At 38.9% G+C, this 24,778-nt stretch overlaps 1 protein-coding gene across 5 annotated transcripts in view; it reads left to right on the top strand.

Annotated features, from left to right (window-relative positions):
* GAPVD1 (GTPase activating protein and VPS9 domains 1) overlaps positions 1–24,572 on the top strand; it is an 81,952-nt gene extending 57,380 nt beyond the window's left edge. For 3 of the 5 annotated variants that reach the window (XM_041724863.1, XM_041724864.1, XM_041724865.1), the window contains exons 14-26: positions 4,193–4,270; positions 4,397–4,767; positions 5,728–5,815; positions 6,787–6,867; positions 10,249–10,371; positions 11,958–12,087; positions 13,057–13,166; positions 13,464–13,623; positions 14,501–14,688; positions 15,356–15,569; positions 17,661–17,733; positions 19,222–19,419; positions 20,721–24,572. In XM_041724863.1, the coding sequence (XP_041580797.1) occupies positions 4,193–4,270; positions 4,397–4,767; positions 5,728–5,815; positions 6,787–6,867; positions 10,249–10,371; positions 11,958–12,087; positions 13,057–13,166; positions 13,464–13,623; positions 14,501–14,688; positions 15,356–15,569; positions 17,661–17,733; positions 19,222–19,419; positions 20,721–20,861 (1,955 nt within the window). In that variant the 3' untranslated portion in view covers positions 20,862–24,572. The remainder of the gene's footprint in view (positions 1–4,192; positions 4,271–4,396; positions 4,768–5,727; positions 5,816–6,786; positions 6,868–10,248; positions 10,372–11,957; positions 12,088–13,056; positions 13,167–13,463; positions 13,624–14,500; positions 14,689–15,355; positions 15,570–17,660; positions 17,734–19,221; positions 19,420–20,720) is intronic. The other 2 variants (XM_041724866.1, XM_041724867.1) reach the window with 1 other exon arrangement.
* Positions 24,573–24,778: the final 206 nt, after the last annotated feature.

The raw sequence follows: 24,778 nt of genomic DNA on the forward strand, positions 1-24,778 counted from the left end.
GTTTAGGCCACTCATTGGGCTCCACACTGGGTGTGGAGTCTACTTAAAAAAAAAAAAATCACAAGCTAAATTTGGTTCAGTTAGTCCAGTTTAGGAATCATTCATCAGGTAATAGTTCCATGTATACAGAAAATCTTACGTTCTTTGTAGCATTTATATTGATGTTCTTCATAACATTTATATTGCAGAAAATGAGAAGCAATCTAAGAATTGAACAAATAGAATTGCTAAGTGAATTTTGATGCATCCATTCATAATTTATGTGGCTGATTTTTGTTGGTTTGGTTTGTTTTTTTGTGTCTGTTTTTTAAAATCCTTTAAAACATATGAAATAAATTGAAACTCTAGAAATACTAGAACATAGTATCTCTTGGAAAACTTATCCTAAAGAATTTCATGTATAAGATAATAAAGCATTAAAAAATGTACCATAGAGAAAGCACAGGAAAGAAATACCAAAATACTAGCCATGGTTTTATGTACCGAGAACTAGGGTTTTAGATACTTTTTCTTTATAAAAAAAAGTTTGTTTCTAAACCAGGGTTTCTCCTCAACACTATTGACATTTTGGGCCAAGTAGTTCTTTGTTATGGAGACGTGTTCTGTGCATTAGAGGATATTTAGGGCATCTCTGGCCTCTACCAGGAACACGGCACCCCCCTTCTTTCCCTGCAGTTGTGACAACCAAAAATGTCTTCGCATATTGCCAAATGATCCCTTGGGGGACAAAATAGCCCTATTTGAGAACCACTGCTCTAAAAAACCAATTTTCCAAGGTATAGTTTCCATGGACTACTAAGGGACCTTAAGACTCTTTTGAGGGATGGGGGGTAGTGAGGTCTAGATATTTTCATAATAGTAAAAGGTTATTGTCCTTTTCACTGTATTGACATTTGCACTGATGGTGCACAAGCAAAGGTGACTAAATTTCCTGGGGTAGACTTTAGCATGAAGCAAAGCAGTGGTACTGAACTGTTAGCAGTCACTATATTCTCATGCAGTAAAAACAAGTTTTATTTATGAATATCTTTCATGTTGCAGTAAAAATTATTTAATTATGTCTCAATCCTGAGTATACACACATCTGTTTAAAATTCTGAAGAAATAGGAAATTTCTCCTGTAGTCAGGAAAAGCATTTAAATGGTTTTTGGAGTTGTGAGCTTAACTAGGTGTTTCTTCTCTTGTTTGTTTTTCATGACACACTTTTACTTGCAAGAACGACAAACTGTAGTTCTTCATATTTGGGTATTTGGCAGGCATTGCTTAAAAATTAACAAAGTGAGCCTATCACTTCAAGGAAAACAACTGGCAGAGGAGTTTGTTGTCAGTGATAAAACTCAGGCTTTCAGATAAAAAAATGAGAATTTTGGAAAACTCGTATGCACCTTCATGAGCTTGACAGCTTTCTGATATTTAAAGACTTTTCTGTTGAGATCAGCGGTATTAAGAATGTGATTTTTTGGTATTATATATTGAAATGTGTCAACATGTGGAGGATCTGCATATCTAATTGGACAGCATTTTCCTGGTGATCGATGCATGATATTGGAAAACAGACCAATTAATTGTAACAGTACAAAAAGTTCATTGATCTGGTTTCAGATTCCAGATTGTAGCTAAACTATAAATAACTACTAGTCAAGATTTGGTGTCCTATCATAGAAGAATGTCCACAATTATTTGAGAAGGCTATTAAAATATCTTCCCTTGTCCAACTGCATATCTGTGTGAGGCCAGCTTTATATACTTCAATCAAAATATGTATTGCAACAGATAGAAAGCAGAAGTTCATATGAGAATCCAGCTGGATTCTATTAGGCCATACCTTAAAGAGAATTTGAAAAAATGTAAAACAGTGTCATCTACTAGATGTTACTATTCTTTTTTGGAAAATACTTATTTTTTCACTTAAATGGGTTATTTGTATTACCATTTAACAGATATGTTTCAATGAGTTAATATATAAATATATATTTGTTTTCAGCTCAATTTATGATATGGTAAATATCAATAGATAAAACCAACATAAATAGGTTCTTTGGGGCAATAATTTTTAAGAATGTACAAGTGCCCTAAGATCAAACTTTTATTTATTTTTTTAAAGGAGATGCAACCTCACTTTCTTTTTTTCTTTTCTTTTTTTTTTTTAATTTTTATTTATTTATTCATGAGAGAGATAGAGAGAGGCAGAGACACAGGTAGAGGGAAAAGCAGACTCCATGCAGGGAGCTCGACGTTGGACTTGATCCTGGGTCTCCAGGATCAGGCCCTGGGCTGAAGGCGGTGCTAAACCGCTGAGCCACCTGGGCTGCCCAAGACCAAAATTTTATTTTATTTTTTAAAAAATATTTTATTTATTTATTCCTGAGAGAGAGAGAGAGAGAGAGGCAGAGACACAGGCAGAGGGAGAAGCAGGCTCCATGCAGTGAGCCTGACGTGGGACTCAATCCCGGGTCTCCAGGATCAGGCCCTGGGCTGAAGGCCACACTAAACCGCTGAGCCACCAGGGCTGCCCAAGACCAAAATTTTAGAACAGATATTCTAAGCTGTCTTTCATAATAATATACTATTTTTATAATTTTAATAGAGGAAGGTAAATATAAAACCTAGAACAAAAGAAAAATCAAAAACCATAAAATCAGAGTAGTCATCATTAGCATTAAAGAGCTCAGACTCAAAAAGTTTAGAGTTACTTTAATTTTTTATTTTTTAAATTGTTTTTAGAGAGATAGTCCTAGTGGGGTTGTGTGTGGAGAGGCTGGGGAGAGGCAAAGGGAGAAGGAGAGAGAGAATCTTAAGCAGGGCTCGATCTCAGCCCTGAGATCATGACCTGAGCCAAAATCAAGAGTTGGATGCTTCACCAACTTGGTGGGCTAAACCACCCAAGCACCCCTAGGGGAATAATTTCTTTTATATATTTGAAAGTTTTAGCCTCTGCATACTTATCTGTTTTGATATTTCTGATTTTGGTTGTGTAGACATGCTTAGAAGAGTCATATGAGCTCCGTGAGAATAGTTCAAGTCTGTTTTGTGGTATAATGTAATATTCATTTTTTTAAGGAGTACTTTTTTTTTTAAAGAAACTATTTTTTTTTTTAAGATTTTATCTATTTACTCATGAGAGACACAGAGAGAGAGAGAGAGGCAGAGACACAGGCAGAGGGAGAAGCAGGCTCCATGCAGGGAGCCCGACGTGGGACTCGATCCCAGGACTCCAGGATCACACGCCCTGGGCTGAAGGCGGCACTAAACCGCTGAGCCACCTGGGCTTTTAAGGAGTACTTTTATTTATTGTCATTTTTATCTATTGTCAATTTATTGTCATTTTCTGAGAGCTGTATAAGAATTTCAGATTTCACAACTGTCTATTTATACTCCTTCTAGGTAATATTGCCCTTATTAATATTAGTTTTTACCCTTATTTTTATAGGTGGAAGGAAGGGCAGTTGTGACATTCTGAAAATTTTGATAATTTACATCTATTGACTCTACTCTTTGCATTAACTATAATACAGTTTGGTCTTAAATGTAATTAACATGTGGATGCTAGACCACTTAAATGTCATTAAAATCCCTGTATGTAGATAAAAACATACCATAAATTTGAAGTAATCAGAATATGGTATTTATTAGGTTCTCTTTTTTTCTGCTATACCCCTCAAGTTCTGTTGATCAGAAAAGGAAAGCTGTGGAAATGCCTGGGTTGGTTGAGCTTCTTCTGACTCTTGATTTCTGCTCTGGTCATGTTCTCAGGGTCCTGAGATTCAGCTCCATGTCATCAGACTCTGGGCTCAGCAGGGAATCTGTTTGAGATTCTGTCTCCCCCTCCCTGTTCCCCACTGTGCTCTCTCTCTCTCTCTCTCTCTTTCTCAAATAATAAACCTTTATTTTTTTTTAAAGGTTTTATTTATTTATTCATGAGAGACACACACAGAGAGAGGCAGAGACACAGGCAGAGGGAGAAGCAGGCTCTACACAGGGAGCCTGATGTGGGACTTGATCCCGGGTCTCCAGGATCACGCCCTGGGCCAAAGGCGGGCGCCAAACTGCTGAGCCACCCAGGGATTCCATAAACCTTTTTTTTAAAAAAAGGAGAAAACTGTGGAAGAATGCTAGAACCTTTTTCATTGTGTAGAAACTCTTATTGATGACAGTTCTGATTTAGTCTTACAGTTTGCCCGTTTGTTTTAGGTGCCCACCAGCTGACCTCTCCTCCTTCTCAGTCAGAGTCTCTACTTGCCATGTTTGATCCACTGTCTTCACATGAAGGTAAACTAGTCAAATCAGCTTTTTGACTCTTCCCCTGGGCAGAAGAACAGAACCAAAACCCTTTGTTTATGCCATTGTTGGATCAGTTGTATCTCAGTTGCTAACTTTTTTTTTCCTGTGTTCTAGGGGCTTCTGCTGTGGTAAGGCCAAAGGTTCACTATGCCAGGCCATCACATCCACCACCAGATCCCCCAATTCTGGAAGGAGCTGTGGGAGGAAATGAGGCCAGGTTGCCAAACTTTGGTTCCCATGTTTTAACTCCAGCTGAAATGGAGGCATTCAAGCAAAGGCATTCTTACCCTGAGAGATTAGTTCGCAGCAGGAGCTCTGATATAGTATCATCTGTCCGGCGACCTATGAGTGATCCCAGCTGGAACCGTCGCCCAGGGAACGAAGAGCGAGAACTTCCTCCAGCTGCAGCCATTGGTGCTACTTCTTTGGTGGCTGCACCTCATTCATCATCTTCATCCCCGAGTAAGGACTCCTCAAGAGGAGAGGTATGGGACACAGGCCATCTAGAAGAATTTTGCTAATTGTGGTCAGCTTTAGTGTTCTATCTGCCTGGTTCTCTTAATATCTGAAGTTAACACAGTATATATAAATCTAAGAGTAAGGATGGACAGTAGTCATGATTAAAGATGATCTGTCAGTGTAGTTTGTCCACAAGTTGGGAAACTTGTACGGTTTTGGTTTTGTAGTAATATATTTTGCATTTTTATGACACTTTGAACTTTTCTCCAAGCAGTTTTGTATCTAATTTCATTTAAACTTCACAGTTCCCTTCTGAGATAAGAAATTAAGTGATTTGTCTAATGTCACTTGATAAGCTAGTAAAGGAACTATGGGCTGTTTGACATGTGATCTCAACTCATTATAATTGGTGATCGAAACATGCACTTTGAAGTTGCCTGGATCTGGGTTTGAGTCCCAACTATGCCACATGTAGGCTATATAACTTTGGGGAGGATAGGGTGATAACCCTTTTTAGCCCTTTATTTCTCATCTATAAAAAGGACTTAATAGTAGTGTTTATCTCCTAAGGCTACTGTGAAGTTTAAATGAAATAAATATCCTTATGCTCAGTATTTGGCACACACCCCATTCTTAATTTTATTATTACTACTACTGTTGTCATCTCTGCTAACCCCCTAGACTTCATGTGCATTGCATTTACTCCTTCCATAAGTATTTATTGAGTGCCTACTCTATGCTAGGCTCTGTATTAAGGTTTTGATTTACTAACAGTAGTAAGATAGCACTTGCTCTCAAGCCGATCAAGTCTGGTGCTTAAAAGGTACACTTCCATGTTTCAGAAGTTGCCTATACAGCAATAAGAATAGTTTTGCTTTTAAGACAAACAAGAGTGGTTTTTGTATTTCACAGACAAACTGAAATCCTTTTCATAGTAATTTATCCTGCTGTCCAACTCCAAATAAAGCATCAAACTTTTTCTACAGACTGAAGAACGCAAAGATAGCGATGATGAAAAATCAGACAGGAACAGACCTTGGTGGAGAAAACGTTTTGTTTCTGCCATGCCCAAAGGTAATTTTATAAAATCGTAGAATTATATTAGCAACAAGAAGCAAAGCCCCCAAATCTCTTTCAGAGAGCCAGTACGTCAGCTCCTCTGTGAGGCTTGCCGGGCCTGAGTTTCTAGCTGTTTTGAGGGTGTAGAAAATGGATTCACTCAGGTGAATGCTAAAGGCAGACCTTTAGAAATGAAAGTTCTTGTTCTTTGCAGGGAGTAGTAGTGGTTTCATCATAAATGGAAGTCAGGCAGGTCATGTTTAAAAATCATGTACAATTCAGGTTAAACATAGGACTTTTGATATATGTATTGCTGATAATTACTGCAGGAAAAAGGGATGCTATTGGTAATTAAACATTGAGAATTCATCCTTTACATTCCTGGAGTAAACTTAATAAACTTTTTGTGTTTATGTTTGTTGAGAATATCTGTATTTGAATATTAATAATTGTTTATTTTGGAAGGCAGTTGTATAAAATTGTTTGCTCTTTTTTTTTTTTTTTGGTGAATAGGCTGGCATTGTAGCAGTAGATATTGAGATTTAAGTTGGCAAAAGCGGCTCTTCCTGCAAGGAGAGATCATCCAGGATTAAGGCTAGGGAGTTCTTCCGAAGTCCTCTTCTCAGCACCGTGGCGCTCAGGAGCTGAGGAGCACTGCTTTCAGCCGCACTCAAGCCCCCTTGATGAGGAGAGATTGAGGCTCAGAGCTTTGAATGTTGTTTTCGAGCAGAGGTTAAGAGGCAGTGGTTTGGATTTCTTCCTGTAACACATGACCCCAAAGCAGATTCTGAAAGCTTCTTTAAGAATCTTCAATGCTGTTTTAAGAATGATTATCAGTTGACACTCGGGATTTTTTAGCTTTTAAACTTTTCACCTTCCTTTCACTTAGAAATGTTGGCACACCAGTTAATACTCCAAAATGACTGCTGTCTTCCAAGTAGTGCAGTATGTTATGTGTCACACTACTGACTTTATTTAATTTCCAGCTCCTATACCATTTAGAAAGAAAGAAAAACAAGAAAAAGACAAAGATGATGTGGGGCCTGACAGATTCTCAACACTCACAGGTTTGTAGACCGTGGACTTCCTGGCTCCTTCATTCCCAGAGCACATATTTCATAGCACTGTTTCTTGGGCGCCATAAGCGCTGCCTTTTTAGCAGAGTGTGTCTGTGTGTGTGCGGTGGGGAGTGTGTTCTTCATGGCTCTGTGGCTTCTAGTTGGTGGCCACAGTGAACTTCAGTGTGCTCTTCTGCAGACCTCCACCATCATCCTCATCCTCATTATCATAACTTCTGTTTATGATGAGGCCCCTGGTGCTGAGCCTCCAGGCATACCCTACAGTGCAACATCCCAGTGGGACGATGCCACACAGGGCCTTTTAGGAAAAGGTGATGATGGTTTTAGTGTGATGCATGCCCCATCTTTGGATCATTGATCAAATAGCTTTCTCTAATGTTGATCATAGAATTCTAAATTTATTCCCATCTATAGTTCTTGATTATTCAGGATCACAATGAAATTCTGTTCTACCTAATCATTTCCTTTTTTTGTGATAAAGTGTTCAAACAATATCATAAGTTTATAAGCTTTACCGGTTTTTTGCAGCTTGAATCATTTTAACATTGCTATCTGACCCAAGGAAAATACAACTAGGGATTGGGTTCTTACCTTACACAGTATTTGTGTTTTTGCAGCTTCTGTTTGACACATTATGAGTGAGCACCCTAAAAGGGATGAGTTCGAGCAGTAGTGTTAATTGACCCAGCCTTGAGTTTGATAGCTTTGTGTTGTTTCTGATGGCTGTAGAGCATCTAAATAGAAATTAATTTCTCACCTCTTTTTTTCTTATCTTGATTTTCAAGTATGTTATCCTACTAAGTTAAAATGAAGATTTTTATTAAAAGATGATACAGGTTTCCAAAGGACATCCTCCTCAAGAGCTCAGTGTAGTACAGGTAGAATCCCATTTTAATGCATGTTATTCTGGTCTCTGGTTCCATGTATCTGGATGTATTTCCACGGTCTCTAGCATACATCTCTGCTTTATCTGGTGCAGTGACTCTCCTGGAATGAAGGGCTTTGAAAAGCAGAAGCTGTGTGTCCAGGCCAGGGTTCCCTGTGGAGAGCGGTCAAGCCTATCTTACTCAACCCGCAGATCCTTGTTGAACATCTGACCCATGCCAGGCACTGTGCTAAGTGTTGTGGGTATTCAGCCAAATCACATGGCCCCTATTCTTCAGGAGTCTACAGTCTGAGAAGAGTTAGAAACATATTTATGTTTTCTTTCCATGTTCCTAATGTTAGACCACCCCCAGTGTTTATGGAGTGAAATACTCTTAATGAAATCTCATGTCTTGAAAATGTTGAATTAATAACTGGAGAAGTTATAGATTGTTTTGCTTGTGTCTTTAGGCAAACATTTTTCTTGGTTCTTGGTGCCTAATCTAGAAGCTAAGTATAAGTTTTTTTTCATAAAGTATTTCATTTTCTTTGTGTTTGATTCATGCAATTTAGCTTGCCAGCTAGTGTAGAAATTTCTGCCCAGTCCTAATTAATGGCCTGTTGAAGATTAATCATTAAATCAACTTTTAAAGGTTATGAAAGTAAATTTCTTAATGGTCTGTCCATAATGAGTCACCCAAACTGTCTTTTTTTTTCATATTCTTTCCCAGTCTTTCCATATTTGTACATGCCTTTTTAATGATTAGATCAGAGTATTGTGTAGTTTTGTATTTTTCTTTGTATTAAATGTTATTTTGTAAACTCTCTCCAGTTTCTCCCAGACATAGTTGGTTTTAATAATTTGTATTGACTTACAGATAATCTGTCATATGATTTTACAGTTTTGTGGATGTTCTCTTGCTTTTGGATACTTAAATTGTATCCAGTTTTTTACTGTGAAAATATTGCTCACAGCTTCTTATATGTAGCATATTTGATTTGTTTCCATTACTTTCCTGGGATGAAATTCTTAAGAATGGCATAGAAATAAATGTTATAAGCAACATTATGGCTTTCCCTATGGTTTGCCAAATTTTATTGTCCATTTTTCAGAACGCTCAAGCCAGCACTCAAAACCAATAGCAAAAAAGTATTTCCCCTCTAAAGAAAGATTTTGTAATGATAAGAGTTTTATCAGTTTACATTTTGAAGAAGATCAGATTTTATTAGGACTCTTTTCGTGCATTCAAATACCATTATAGCAGAAAGATTAGTTTGGTAATCCTGTTTCTCTACAGTTTACTGCAATTTTACAGGGACATGGATACTAAATTTTTTTTCCCATGGAAACAGAAGAGCCCATGAGCCATGAGCTCCCTATACCTGATTTCCTCTTCCATAAAATGGAGGTAATAAAAGTACCTCCCTATAGGGTTGTTGTAATGATTAATTGAGATCATTCATATAAAGTGCTTAGCACAGTTCCTGGCACGTGGTAAGTGCTCAATAAATAATAGCTGTTATTATTATTAGCTTCTCTTAACACACACACATATATATAAAACTTAGTGATTTTTTTAATGTGTTTTTAGACTTTCTGAAAAATGGGATTCTACTAGAACGTGGATATTTATGGTTACCTACTTGGTTTAGATCTATCTCAGGAGTTTGCATTTCACTATAGAACTTTATTTTGTTCCATAGATATGTAGCAGTTCTTTGTCTTGATGACTGTTAATTGATGACTCTGCCATCTTAGATGCCAGGAACACATTTTGACGTGCTGATTTTGCTGACAGGATAATGGTCCTGACAGTAAACAATGCTGCATCTGTGATGGTGATAAGCTTTTTCTCCGTGTACCCTGGGTACAATTCTAGCACTTTCCAACAGTGGCTAGATTCTCTAGAAGTGCCTCAGACACTATTGCAGGCACAAAAGTACACTCTTCTGGCAGCTGCACTGTCGTGGTGAGATTCATTCAGTAAGACAGTGTTGATAGCTGAAGTTTTCAAATGTGTAGAGAGAGTCATACAGGAAGGATGGAGGAAGGCAGTTTTTTATTTTTTAAAAGGGCATAATTCTAAATTTGATACTTTCCCCCTGCTTCAGCATGGAGATGTCTGAATATAAAATCTGTATATGAAGATGCATTGTTGGAAGTTCTGTTAGTATGTTTGCTAATAACAGCAGTAACTTGAGTGGAAGCACTTTAGAAACCCATCATTCATGTAGTCTGCACTGAACTTCTCAACACTGTCATGCAGAATTTTGACAATGATGAGAAAGTGGAGCTAATCCACCCAATTTGTGCTTCAGTAAGGCTCTCAGACTTAGAAATGGGATAAGCAGGCAGCTGCATGTGCCTCTTAACATTGAGATATGTGCTCTTTTTAAGTCTTACCTCCTAATCCGCCTTTTGGATTATGCTACTGGTGTCGTACTAACATCAGAATTGCTACCAACCAAGGGGAGCTAATTCTCTCACTTTCCTTTTCCCTACAGATGATCCCAGCCCTAGACTCAGTGCACAAGCTCAGGTCGCTGAGGATATTCTGGACAAATACAGGAATGCCATTAAGCGAACCAGCCCCAGTGAAGGAGCAATGGCAAACTATGAAAGTGCAGGTGACAATCATGATAAAGATTTGAATACAGTTGACTCTGAACACTGTGAGGGATGTGGGGGGTAAGGGGGTTAGAGGCACCAACCTCCTGCATAGCTAAAAATTAATATGTGACTTTCGACTCCCCCAAAACTTAACGACTGATAGCCTACCGTTGACTAGAAACCTTAACAACATAAACAGTTAAGACATAATTTGTATGTTTTATGTATTACATACTGTGTTCTACAATAAAGTAAGCTAGAGAAAAGACAATATTGTTAAGAAAATCATAAGAGAAAATGCATTCACAGTACTGTATATATTTATTGAAAACAATCCACGTAGGAGTGCCTGGTCAGCCCAGTCAGGAGAACATGTGATTCTTGATCATGGGGTTGTGAATTTGAGCCCCATGTGGAGTGTAGAAATTACTTAAAAATAAAATCTTTTAAAAAAGAAAGAAAAAGAAAAAATCCACATATAAGTGGACCCTTACATTTCAGACCTGTGTTGTTCACAGGTCAAGTGTACTAACTTTGGTCCCAGTGAAAAAGGTGATTTTTTTTTTTTTTTTTTTTGAAAAAGGTGATCTGAGTAAAAAGTTTTTTAATAGTTACTTTGAATAGCTGTTAGAGAAATATGGTACAATCCCCAAGGTAAGTAACAGGAAAGAAAAGTACATAGAGACATAAATTGTAAAATGCATGTGTTTATGCTTGTATGTGCCCAGAGTGTCCCTAGAAGAGTCTCTGACAAACTGGTAATGGACATCAGCTCAAGGAGAACTTAGTAGGGAGCCTAAGAGCGAGTAGGAGTAGAGGAGAGTTTCCCCACATTTACTATTTTAAAAAGTTTAAAATGACAGAAGAGTTGAAAGGATAGTACAGTTAAGGTCCATTTTCCTTCTACCTGGAATTCATTGTTGTTAACATTTTGCTACATTTTCTCTGCATATTTTTTCTTTTTTTTCTGAAGCATTTGAAGTTCTCTCCTAATAAAGATAGTTGCCCTCATAAGCACAGTATCTTTATTATACTAATGAATTTTTATTCCTTTTGATTTTATACATGAGTATATTCTCTAAATTGGTTAATTAAAAACATAAAAACAACTGCAGGAGCCCCACATCTGTTGTGGCTGCTTTTGTGAGTTGGTCCCAGCTCATCGTTAGGCAGTGGGCAAAGCTCTAGGAAAGAGATGAGTCCTGAGTGCGCATTTCACCTTCGCCACCAGGTAGCTGAGCACCGTATAGCAAGCTGTTTTCTCATTGGGTAGGATTCCATGCCTGTAAAATGAAGGTGTTATGTGAGATGATTTTTGAGGCCCCTCTTAGTTCTGTGGTTCAGGGATTCTGATTAAAGCATTATCTGTTAAGCCACAGACTTTCATTTCTTGGATTATGATTAGCATACAAAATATAAGTCCTCTTCTCACCAACTGCTCTCTCAATCTTGTTTAAGTGAACTTTTTTTCTTTATTTTTTGAAGAACTCTGATGGTAAAGCACAGTGCTAATTTATGGTTGAGTAGCTCTGAACACCTTCTAGTGCTAGACTCCTCCAAGTTAATCTGCTTCTGTCCTCTCTTGGGGGGTGGGTTTGTGCAGAGGTCATGGGTGACGGTGAAAGTGCACATGACTCTCCCCGTGAGGAAACACTACAGAACATCTCGGCTGATGATCTCCCGGATTCTGCGAGCCAGGCGGCCCACCCTCAGGATTCTGCTTTCTCATATAGGTATTTCTTTGATAAGATTTCGAATTTGTGGGTTTGGGCTTCTCATCACCACTGCGTTCACTTCATGTCAAATGATTTTTTGGGCCACTGAGTAAATGTATAAAGTAGAAAGATAAGAACAAAACTCTATTTCCTGAGAAGACTGCTTCACTCTGGATGCCATATATCAAAGGCTTTAATTCAGGGGTGAAAAAACAACCACCTCCTGTGCTCACAGGGGGCATGTAAGGTATTTAAAGGACACAGGTGGCCTTTGCCCACACCAGGCTCCCCAGCCATGTGAGAACTGCCAGGGAAAACTGAATGGGTGGCAGAGTAAGCTGCCGTTTCAAGCAGTAGAGCAATAGAAAGATCTTATCAAGTGGTGAGCTTGTCCTGTGGTGGGATCAACCTTTCCCAAGAGATGTGGTGGAAGGCATTCTTGGTTTGGGTGGTGGGATGGTTCTGGTGACCTCTGTGGCCCCTGCTGACCCTGCTATAAATACCCTTTCCTCATTCTCCTCATAGTGCCCATTGTGGGACTCAGTACATGTTACAGGGTCCAAAAGAGTTTGTTGTTGGACTGATTCTGGTGACTTTGCAGATTGATCCCTGCCCAGAGCATTTCTGTGGCCTTGTTTCTTGGGTAATTAGAAAGCCTGTTCCTTTGAGGTGTCAGTAAATTAAAAATTATCTCTTATTGGGATGCCCGGGTGGCTCAGTAGTTGAACATCTGCCTTTGGCTTAGGGCAAATGATCCTGGGGTCCTAGGATCGAGTCTTGTATCAGGCTCCCTGTGGAGCCTCTGCCTATGTCTCTGTGTCTCTCATGAATAAAAAATAAAATCTTAAAAAAAAATACTATCTTTTATTTATGACCGCTTGAAACATTTGGGTCCTGAGGTAGCATCTTGATTTATATAGTGAGTGTTCATAAACAGACTGCATCTGCATAGAGAGATTAATGTACTTTTGACTCCTTCTCCTTCAGAGATGCAAAAAAGAAACTGAGGCTTGCTCTTTGCTCTGCGGATTCTGTTGCTTTCCCAGTGCTAACCCATTCAACAAGGAATGGTTTACCGGACCATACAGACCCGGAGGGTAAGTTTTTCCTGTATGTTTAGGATGAGCCATGTGAAACTGCCTGTATTCAACCTTATGTAAGCTTTATAGCAGTTCCACTTGGTTCCATTAATGTATTTGTATGAGCCTCAGGTAAGGGCACTTCAATTCCTGATACTTCATTAAAATGTTCTCTAATTGAGAGTGACAATGCGGCTTAGTTCTCCTGATCCGTGGTAGAACAGAACTAACATCCCAGAGGCTGAGGGATGGCATACAGTGGAAATCCCTGACAATAACAAATCCTCCTCCCTCCCCTCTCTCCCTCTGGTTTAGACAATGAAATTGTGTGCTTCTTAAAAGTTCAAATAGCTGAAGCAATTAATTTACAAGATAAGAATTTAATGGCTCAACTTCAAGAAACAATGCGCTGTGTGTGCCGCTTTGATAACAGAACTTGTAGGAAACTGCTGGCCTCTATTGCGGAGGACTACAGGTAATTGCCTCAGCTTGCTTCACTTTTCATCTGGCTACAAGAATCTTCTCTGTCTTTATTTCACAAGTGAATCTAGGTTTACTATATGCTGGGCCATGTTACCTGGATGTAGATTTCTGAGGAACACATTTTTGTGTTTATCTGGAAATGTAGTTGTAAATGAGCAACTCTCACTAACGGAGAAGTGTTGTTTCCTTCAGCTTTGCACAGAAGCAGTGTTAGCAGAGGTGAGGCCAGGATAACTAGAATATCCTTCTCCTTTTCTTGCGAGTGACTGGAAAAATTACTTCCCTGGAGTACGGAAGCAGGAGTAGGCCTAAAAATTGCTTCCCTCTCTTTGCTGCCAGCCCTATGCTAACAGTTCAGAAGAAGAACGAATTGAGATTCTTGGGAGATAAAGAGGCCCCCAAGGCTTAGGGAATGGGCATTCTGATGATTGTTACAATTAGACTATAAGCGAATAACCAATGATATATTTAATGATCTACTGGTATATTAACCTGTATTTTGTTGTTATTTTAGTCTTCTGTACCAATCAATTTCCTGTAAAGTATGAGGTCCTACCAGCATGGAGACTGTAGGCCGATATAAAATAGATCAACAATGCCAAGGGTCTTAGTAACATTTTGTGAGTTTAGGTAGCTGAGTGTTCAGCCAGTAGGTGTTACTCTGTACTAATGTGCAGAATGGTTCTGTTTCTTGAGCTGGCAGCATGTGTAATCAGTCCTCAAGACAGTTGTCTCAGCCTGACATGGCTAATTCATAAAACCAAAGTCTGTGAGGTCATATTTTTTTAAAAGAAAAATTAGGACTCTTAGTTGCCAATAAAGTGTGCAGTGTATGTATGTGATATCCTTACAAAGCTATTTCTTTCTAGGAAAAGGGCCCCCTATATTGCTTATCTCACTCGCTGTCGGCAAGGACTGCAGACCACACAGGCTCACCTGGAAAGGCTACTGCAGAGGGTCTTACGGGACAAAGAGGTGGCCAATCGATACTTCACCACTGTCTGTGTGAGATTGCTGCTTGAGAGCAAAGAAAAGAAAATTAGAGAATTCATTCATGGTAACTATAGACCCTTAGGTTAGACATCTCTTCAGCCAAGTATTAGTGGGGAGATTTGGAAATTTTTGTTTTGCTGGTATGATGACTTTATGTCTAAGTAGTCCCTTAAGTGCCCAGGTGTTTTATGGAGTCTTAATAATTAAACTTTGATGTTAAACCAGTGAATTGCATTTTTATCGTGGATCAAATACCTACAGTTTATACAAAATTGGGAAAATTGGTTAAAGTTTTGGATCCACAAATTTTTTCTCATATTTAAAAATAAAGTATATCATTAAAAAATTTTACTTTCATTTTTTATATTTATTTTTAAAATTCCATTGTAATTGAATGTACAGTGTTATATTAGTTTTGGTGTATAGTATAGTGATTCAGCAAGTCTGTACATTAGTCAAAGCATGTCATTTTTATTTTTTTTTATTTTTTATTTTTTTTAAAGCATGTCTTTTTTATAACAAACCTCTTGCTCTTAAACTTTTGCATATTTCTTACCTTTCTCCTGATTTTAACGATTTGGCCACATATTCCCTTGAAATAAACCATACCCAGATACTTTTGGCTTTAAGAGTGTAATATCTACATAACTAGTTAATAAAATGATTTCTATGATTTCCTTTTTAAAATTGTTCAGCTAGTGTATTTAAAAAATTATTATTTTGCATTGGAGACTTTCAGCAACTCACAGCAGCTGATGATAAAACTGCTCAGGTAGAAGATTTTCTGCAGTTCCTTTATGGTGCGATGGCCCAAGATGTCATATGGCAGAATGCAAGTGAGGAGCAGCTTCAGGATGCTCAGCTGGCCATTGAACGGAGTGTGATGAATCGGATTTTCAAGCTTGCTTTCTACCCTAACCAGGATGGGGACATACTTCGTGACCAGTGAGCACTCCCATGTTTACTGCGTCTGTGTTGACCACGTAGGACTCCATCAGCCAGTCCCATGGTTTACACAGGCTGTGTGTGAGCCTTAGTATGTGCCAGTAACAGCAGCATGTGTTAGGTTTTTTGCAGGATCAGAAAGCAGGCTAGCACCCTGTTTTCAGAGAAGTGGGGAATTAGGCCAGAGGGTGTGTCCGTTGGTATGGCCTTTTTGGAAGGCACTGCTGCTCTTCTGTGTCAGCTGTTCTCTTTTCTCCTCTCCTTTCAGATCTTGACTGCAGCACTGCCTCCTTGACCTTTCCTACTAGGTCACATCCCTGGCAGGATTCTCCTGGGCCTGTGTACCTTTCTTTAGCACTTGCCACAGTTGTGGTTTTACATTTGGTAGAGTCATTCCTCAGCCTGCTGCTATTGAAATTTTGGACCAGATAATTCTTTGGTGTGGGAGGCTGCTGTTTGCCTTGTGAGATGTGTAGCAGCATCCCTGGTCTGGACCCATGAGATGCCAGTAGTACCCCACCAGCTGTGAGAACCAGAATGTCTCCAGACACTGTCAGATGTCCCTCGAGGGGCAGAATCACCCCCTTCTTGATCACCGTTATATGTGGTCATCTGGTGATGCTTCTCTTCTCCACTGGATCATTGTCTCCATGAGAGCAGGAACATAATGCTTTTATTCACCACTCCCCCAGTATCAGGCACAGTGCTTGACTTCTGTATGTTCATTATCTATTTATTAGGAATGAAAAGCTCTACATTTGAATATCAGAAAATATTTGGAAATGTATGGTGCATGAATTATGTCTCAATAAAGCTGATTTTAAAAAGTAATCCTAAAAAAAATTAATCCTGAAAAAAATACCTAGAGTGGTAACAAGGGTTATATTTTGAGTAACAAGGCTAGGGATAATTTTGTATTTTCATTTTTCCTTTTTTGCATTTTCTTGAGCACTGCTTTACAACCTTGTTTCTGCCCTAAGCATGTTGAGGTGGCTGCTGTGCTCCCCAGCAGTAACACGACTGGCTTACTGTGTCCGTATGATAGGACCTCAGGGTGAGTCATGAGTGGTTCATAGAAGGTTTCTTTTTTCTTTTTCTTTTTTTTAAAGATTTTATTTATTTGTGAGAGATACAGAGAGAGAGAGAGAGAGAGAGAGAAGACACAGGCAGAGGGAGGAGCAGGCTCCATGCAGGGAGCCTGATGTGGGACTTGATCCTGGGTCTCTAGGATCACACTCTGGGCTGAAGGCGGCACTAAACCGCTAGCCACCCAGGTGCCCCCTATAGAAGGTTTCTTTCATGTAAATGCTAAGATATTACATGTGTGTTCTGTGAATGGGTTAAGATTATTCGAACCTGACTCTCCCACTGGTTCATAATCTCAGAGGTACACCCAGGCTTCTGTACTTACTTCACCAAATGGGACCTGTTTTCTTTTCAGAAAAAAATGGGATAAGGAGTAGAGACATTCAGACTGTATTTACTGCAAAGAAGAACTTTGAAGCAGATTATTCCTACCATCTCCTCTATGGCATTTCTGTAGGCTTTGTAGAGTGGGCAGTTAACACAGTGTTCTGGAAGGAACAGTAGAAGCTAGGAAAGCTGGGCTTAGCTCCTGCTCCTAACCTCTATGTGACCTTAGGCAAATCCTTCTCTGTTTTAAGCCTGATTATTTTCATCTATGAAATGAGAGAGATGTTGAGTATTCTCAGAGTCCCTTATCTATCTAAGCTTCTGTGATCTTTGGTTTCTGGCTTTTGATCCTGCTCTTTTACTAATTAGTGTGTCCAGATGGCTTCTGGACTAGAACTCCTCTCCTTTCTCTCTTGGAATGTTGTCCTCAGCTAGGATAGAAGGAATTCCCCACTCTCCTTGTCTCCCCTCAGCACACTTAGCATTTCTAAGCAGATCCTAAGTGTGAGACTTTTTTGACAAGATGGAATACTTAGAGCTAAGAGATACTCTCAACATAATTGTAATCTGTATCTTGAAATGTCTAATTGTTTAAAATGTTTTGAAAAAAATCAATTATGACTCTGTGCCTTATTTTCTGAAATATGTATTTACATATGTGTTTTTGGGTGTTTTCAGGGTTCTTCATGAACATATTCAGAGATTGTCTAAAGTAGTGACTGCAAATCACAGAGCTCTTCAGATACCAGAGGTAATCTAGGATTATGTGGCACAAGTGGTAATAATAGTTGCTCAATATACTGTATGATGTTAGCAATTTTTCAGGGAAACAATATAATAAATTATAAGACACAATTTGCATTAGATGTAATTCTAAGTTTTCAAAGGTCCTAGGATTAAAATTCCGTGGCGTGGAACAGGACCTCATTAGGGAGCTGAGGAGGAGGAGGCTGCACTGAGGGCTCCTAGAGCCCCTCCACGTGCAGGCAGGGCTTTTCGTCCGTAGCCTGCCCCACCTTCCATAGCAGTGCTCTCCATGGATGTGTTTTGTTTGTTTCAGGGAGAGCTCGTGATTGGGAGGTAGGGAGGGGGGTCAGGAGAAAGAGAATCTTAAGCAAGCTACCAATGCAGGGCTCGAAACCACAACCCTGAGATCATGACCTGAATGGAAACCAAGAGTCAGACGCTTGGCTGACTGAGCCACCCAGGCACCCCTCTATGGATGTCTTATATTGATGTTGCTGCAGAAAAGTCCCATTTGGTCACACTCCACAGAGTGTGACAACTACTATTCCAGGGGTGGAAATTAAATCTGAATGTGACATCAAAATTACCTTTTAGTGTCATACAATTTTTTTTGTGTGGGGGATTTCATTATCTCCAGTTTACTTAATTTGCTTGTTTACACACACTATCTCTGTGTGCATAACAGTGGCAAGAGCCATTCCCTAAATACAGTCTGGTACTCAGACTATAACAGAATTACATGAGAAATAGTGTCATACAATTTTTATAAAATAATAGGAAAATTTCAAATATGTAAGTGTTCTGGTAGTTTTATTAAAGTCCCCATTAATGAAACATTGATAATTATCTTTTTATTTTTTGAATCTCTTATTTCTAGTACTACTTCAACAAATGTACATGTTTTTATTTTTATTTTTTTTAAGATTTTATTTATTTATTCATGACAGACACAGAGAGAGAGAGAGAGAGAGAGGCAGAGACACAGGCAGAGGGAGAAGTAGGCTCCATGCAGGGAGCCCAATGTGGGACTCGATCCCGGGTCTCCAGGATCACGCCCCAGGCTGAAGGCAGCACCAAACTGCTGGGCCACTGGGGCTGCCCTGTACATGTTTTTAAATTTTTTTCTTTCAGAAGTAGCTTGTTTCTGCTTTTAGAATCACCTACTGCATATAGAGAAGTTCCATTCTAGCTACTTAAGAAAGATAATTTTTTAAAATTTTATGAATTCTAGGTTGAGTGTAATCATACGCCCTTTTCCTCGTTAATTGATATCTGGGTTGCTTTGTTCAAAAATACGAAGCAAATTATTTAAAAGTTTAAAAGTTAAGCTTTAATCTTAGTGGAAGGGGAAAGAACAGCAGTCTGGTTTGAAGAAAGCAAAAGGCACCAAGCTTGCTCTTCTGCTTCCTGACATGGAGATTGCTGTTGTGGCTTCCCGTACGTAGTTGCTCTTAGATTCAACATCTGTTTGTCTGTCTGTGGTCTCACTTAGGTTTATCTTCGGGAGGCACCCTGGCCATCTGCACAGTCAGAAATCAGGACAATAAGTGCTTACAAGACACCCCGGGACAAAGTGCAGTGCATCCTGCGAATGTGCTCCACCATCATGAACCTTCTGAGTCTGGCCAATGAGGACTCCGTCCCTGGAGCAGATGACTTTGTCCCTGTTTTGGTATTTGTGTTGATAAAGGTGGGCCCCTCGCTTATTAATGAAATGACTTTATTTGGCATTTTTGAGCAGGGGGGTGTAGGGCTTCACATGCTGCAGAGACCATGGCTCTTCCCGGTCTCAAGCTTTGTGTTACCCAGAAAGAAAGTGTCTAATGTGAAGTTTCGTTCTGTCTGGAAGTTAGGTTTCAAAAGAAAGAATAGGAGGACCAGATTGCTAGATGAACATTTTCCGCTGTTATGTGCCTGAGGTTCTAGGTTGGGACTTGGTTGTAATTATTAAGTGAATGAACAAAGGAGGACAAGTTGTTTTCATTGTGCTCTTCTCCCACATTGGATTCTTTGTAGTCCTTGTCACATGAACTATCAAATCTCCCAAACACCTCTCCCTTCTTTTAGCCTCTTATTTTGTAATTGTGCCGTATTATTTAAAAATGTACTGATCTCTTTCTCTCTCTTTTTTTTTTAAGATTTATTTATTTGAGAGAGAGAGAGCGCAGGGCGAGGGAAGGGGCAGAGGGAAAGAGTCTCAAGCAGACTCCCCAATGAACACAGAGCCTGACAGCAGGGCTTGGTCGTACAACTGTGAGGTCATGACCGGAGCTGGCATCAAGAGTTGGATGCTTAACCGATTGAACCACCCTGGCACCCCGTATTTGTGCTATTTCTGCAATCTTAGCTCAGTCTGCAACCTGTAGGATCAGTGTGCAGTCAGCCTTTGTAACCCCTGCTGTTGGCCATCACTCTTCTCTCTTCACATATGGTGTGTCTACTTCCTGTGCAGAGTCCGTTTGAGCTTGTTCTGAGGCACAGGCCGTAGCTCTTCCCAACCACTTAAAACACTTTTGTTCTTTCCAATGAAGAAAGTGAAAAAGCACAAGATGTTCGATGTTACCTCTGACAACAGAGGGCATATTATCTTTTTAGTTTTTTTTTCTTTCTTAGCTGATTCTACCTGGACTTATAATTCAATTGGCAAACAGCATTTATTTCCTCATGTAACATTTTGTAATCCTGGGATGTTGAGTGAGTGTGCTGGGATTGGTTCAGCCTCCTTAGGGACCAGCAAGTTTCAGTGACTTACAAGGATAGAAAGCTCCAGGTAGTTCAGCTGGCATTAGAACCCAAGTTACCTTTCCAGTATACTGTTGTTTCTCATAGTGGTTACGGTTTATAAATTACTTCCAAAGAAGAATTTGGGGATGTTTTTCAAAAATGAGTGGTTAACTCTTTCACAGATAAACATTTGAAGATGTTAACTTAGATGATATTTGCAGAGCTATACATGTGAGTATATGACTCTCTTATTTTTCACTTCTCTAGGCAAATCCACCCTGCTTGCTGTCCACTGTCCAGTATATCAGTAGCTTCTATGCCAGCTGTCTGTCTGGAGAGGAGTCCTATTGGTGGATGCAGTTCACAGCAGCAGTGGAATTTATTAAAACTATCGACGACCGAAAGTGACCAAGACGAAGGCCCACCAAGGCAGACTGTTAGGCGGGCAAACAGATCTCTTAGAAAATGTACCAGCTGCTTTGAAGGCTGAAGATTGTTTTTGTATAATATTGTACAGCATTCAGACATTTTAAAACAGATCTTTACTAAACAGATTAATGAGTTAACAAGCAGGTTCTCTTTTCTTTGGGCTCTTTTTCTTTCTGTTGCATATTTGATTATTTTCTTGTCCCAAGTAGAGAATAGTACTGCAAAAAGGGACCACATTTTTCAGGTATTTTGAAATATTAAAAAACAGAACAAAATCTAGAAAATTCCTAGATCTCCACTCATGGATACCCATTTTCCCTTTTATTTAAAAAAAGAAAAAGAACAATACACCTCTTTATAGATGCTGTCTAATCTTATATGCATCTAATGGAAGGAAAATACCAGTTGCACTGAGACTTGTAATGGTGGTGATATTAGTGGCATTATCTATAAATACACCCACCTAGGTTGAAAAGCTAAGAAGGAAATGTAAATATAATATATATTTATATTTGATGTAATATGGACATCTTCAGATTCTAATAAACAAGGAATACTGCTGATAGTAGGTTGTGATGTACCCTCTTGTGAAATGGTTTCCTGGACAAAGTTTAAGCTGAGCTTAAAAGCAACAAATATATAGAAATATTTATTAAAGTGGAAAACAGTTTCTAGAACTTTCTAGGTGTGGAGTTTGATGCACAAGGCTGACTTTGCTGAGAAGTATAACAATCACTTAGACATTCCTCACCATGAACATCCTTGAGCCTGCAGAAGGAAGGAGGTAGACTCTTTAATTGCCATGCATTGTGTACAAAGGAACAGGAGACACCTAATACATTACTGTGGTACTTCTTATCTGAAATACTAAATACAGTGTAGAAACCCCAAACAGAACTCCTTTCAGACTTTTAATTGTAATATATTTTTGATGGTTTTTCACATTGAATGACAGACCAGGAATTCAGTGAATGTCATTTTTTTAAAAACTAATTTGTATTGTCTGCTCTAGTGATACAAGTTTTACTAGTGATAAACTATTTTAATCAACCATATTATTCTTATGGAAAAAATCTATTTTGACAGGTTTCTGTGCCTTTATTTCCCTCTTCTGAACAAAAGTATATGTTTTAGTATTTTGGTTTGTGTAGTGATAATCAGGAATGGGTTTTGGTGTCTGAGAAATTGGCTGAGGAGGCACACCAGAGCTTCAAGCACAAGTCTTGTACATAAGTCATGACTTTCACTTTGTATGTTTCCTAAACATGGTTAGCTTCTTTTATAAAAAACTCAGTCCCATACTCTGAGCCCCTTGTTGCTGGCAGCATTTCTAGGCATTTTTAAGGGAACTGTGACAAACAAGCTTGAGCAGATGAATTCAGAGGCTGTCTTCTTCTCTCCAAGACCTCTGTGTTTAATTGTGCCTAAAGAAGCTGGGTTTTCTGTATGTCTCCCCCTCTTATCATTCATTTATTTTAAAATACCAAAATAACAAAGTTGCATAGGAGTATGGGATGTGGTTTCTGCCTTTTAGGGAGAGAGAAAAATTAAACTAGTACTACAAAATGTGCTTTTGAATGTTAGGTCAAGAAATCTGTGTAGAGTCATGTGCTTCATGGGCTGTAACTGTCAAACTTGCCTTGGTATTATAAGTCACATCCTATCATAAATACTTTACAAGACAAACAGTCTGACACGATTTCTGAGACCTGGTGGGGAAGGGTCCATTTACTTCAGCATTTGATTCAATAAATGTTAAGTCAATAGAAGACTTGGAATAGTCATTATTATGAGATTTCGTAGAGATTTTTATTCTCCAAATGGTTGCTAAACCTATGCTGTGTTATTATTATGGAAATAAATGTGAAGCTGTGGACATGGCACAGGGCTCTTTTCTGTGGAGGAGAAGGTGGTGAGTTGGGGTGTAGGGCTGCACTGGGGGCAGGAGGAGCTGTGCAGTGCCTGAGCCAGTGGTGAGTGTAGAAGCCCACATGTCTGGTGTCAGATGATACCTCTCAGGCAGGGACTTGGGGCTCATCTTGGGTGCTAGTGGAGGAGCATAGCCCAGCTGTTTAAGGTGCAGCTAAATTTCCCTCTGGAAACTCTGTTAGGAGCATTAACAAGCCAGCATTAACTGTTGGTGGTTTGATTTCATGGCCTGATTTACGATAGTGTTAATTTCTGGGTGTAGGAATCAGTAGCTGTCTGCATGGCAGTGGTAGGCTGTGAGACAGGGAATAATTCGATTTTGTGTGAAGGGTTAGTGCAAAAGTATAAAATCACCCATAGGAAACATTCAGTAGCCACTGGTTATTACATGGAATTTGCAATGATAATGGATGTTAAGTGGAGAGAGAGTGGCTCAGTTCCCTGAATTCTTGTGCAGTTCACTTCTCTAATGAAAAAGGAGTTTGTTTAAAAAAGAAAAAAAGAAAAAGGAGTTTGTATCTTGTGTTAGTATTCTGCTTCTGGAGAAGTTAAGTAATAGAAATACAGATTGAAGATTGTCTTTCCTTGTAAAATTATTTTTTTTAAAAAAACCAACATTTTGTTTTCTTTCTCCCCTTTAGTTCACATTTCAGCCATAGTAATTGCTTTCTTCTGATTTTTCTTTTAAAAACCTGCTGATGAAACCCTTTTTTATACAGATATTAAATCCCTGTAGTAAGAGAATTAGGCTTTGTGAGGGATTGAAAATAGATGTGATGCATGCTTTTTCTTTTCCTGTTTTGTCCTGGAAGCCTTTATTTAATGCAGACTTTCAATATACACGTTGCTGTTGCTGAGGTGCATGAGCAAGAGAAGAGAAACCTGGCCCAGCAAGGCTGTACTTTGGCCCTGAGACCCCGTAGCTGACTGTGCATGCCATGGGGATTCCAATTTGGGCCAAGTAAAGGTCAACTACATATTTTAAGTGGGTGAGCTGTTAAAGATTCCTTTCTCTGATGTGATTGGGTGTGGAAAGGGGAAGTAGGACCACAATTGCTCAAAATTATTAGTGGATTACATAGAAGTGATAGAAATCTAGTGGGGTTAGCTTCCTCCATGTATTAGACTTTCTCTTCCTGCCTTTCAATTCCTGCTTTATTTCTTTAAGGAAAGAGTCTACATTTGCCCTCTTTTTAGTTCTTTTAAGTCTAGTGGATTTATTCTCTATGTAATTGCCATAATTTGGGGTAGGGGTTTATCAGAAACAATCTTCTTGAAGCTCAAAGAATTTTTCATAAGTAGATTAACAGTGATGAGATATTTGAGATATTTTAAATGCCAAAATGCTTGAGAACTTTGCCAGATTAATACTTAATATATTTTAGAGTGTAGGTTACCCAAGAAGTAGGATGTTCTCAAGAGTAATAAAGCTATTCCTGGTCATCCTACTTAAGCTCAAGAGAAAGGAAATCCTCTCCACTTAGTTAATGGCAGACAGTGTGGGCAGGGGCCACAGACCTTAAAATTCACCCCTGCTGAGTTGATACTCTGTCTTGTTTACCGTATTCTTGTGCTTCACCTGTATTAAAAAGCTTTGTACTGCCTCTCCTCTTGAAACTGATAAAAACCTTATAAATAAGCCTCAGTTAATGAGCTTGCACAATCTTGTATATGTACAGGAAACTCATCCTGTCCTCTAATGTGATTACTAATGTGTGGTATCCTATAAACCTGATTAAAAAGGGAGAGCAGTTGAATTCACTGGATTTTATGTTTCCATCATCTATTTTGTATGCAGAAGCATTTCTGAGTTTCTTTGACTTCAAATATTACTAATTTCTCCATGAATTTACACTTATCTTCTTCATCTGAATCTCTAAGGATAATCTGTTAAGTATGGTCCAGGAAGGAATGGGAATGAACAAGCAGTTACTAACGAGATTGTGAACGTCTGCTGTTTTAACACA

Source organism: Vulpes lagopus, chromosome 12, assembly GCF_018345385.1.
Source record: "Vulpes lagopus strain Blue_001 chromosome 12, ASM1834538v1, whole genome shotgun sequence".
NCBI lineage: Eukaryota > Metazoa > Chordata > Mammalia > Carnivora > Canidae > Vulpes > Vulpes lagopus.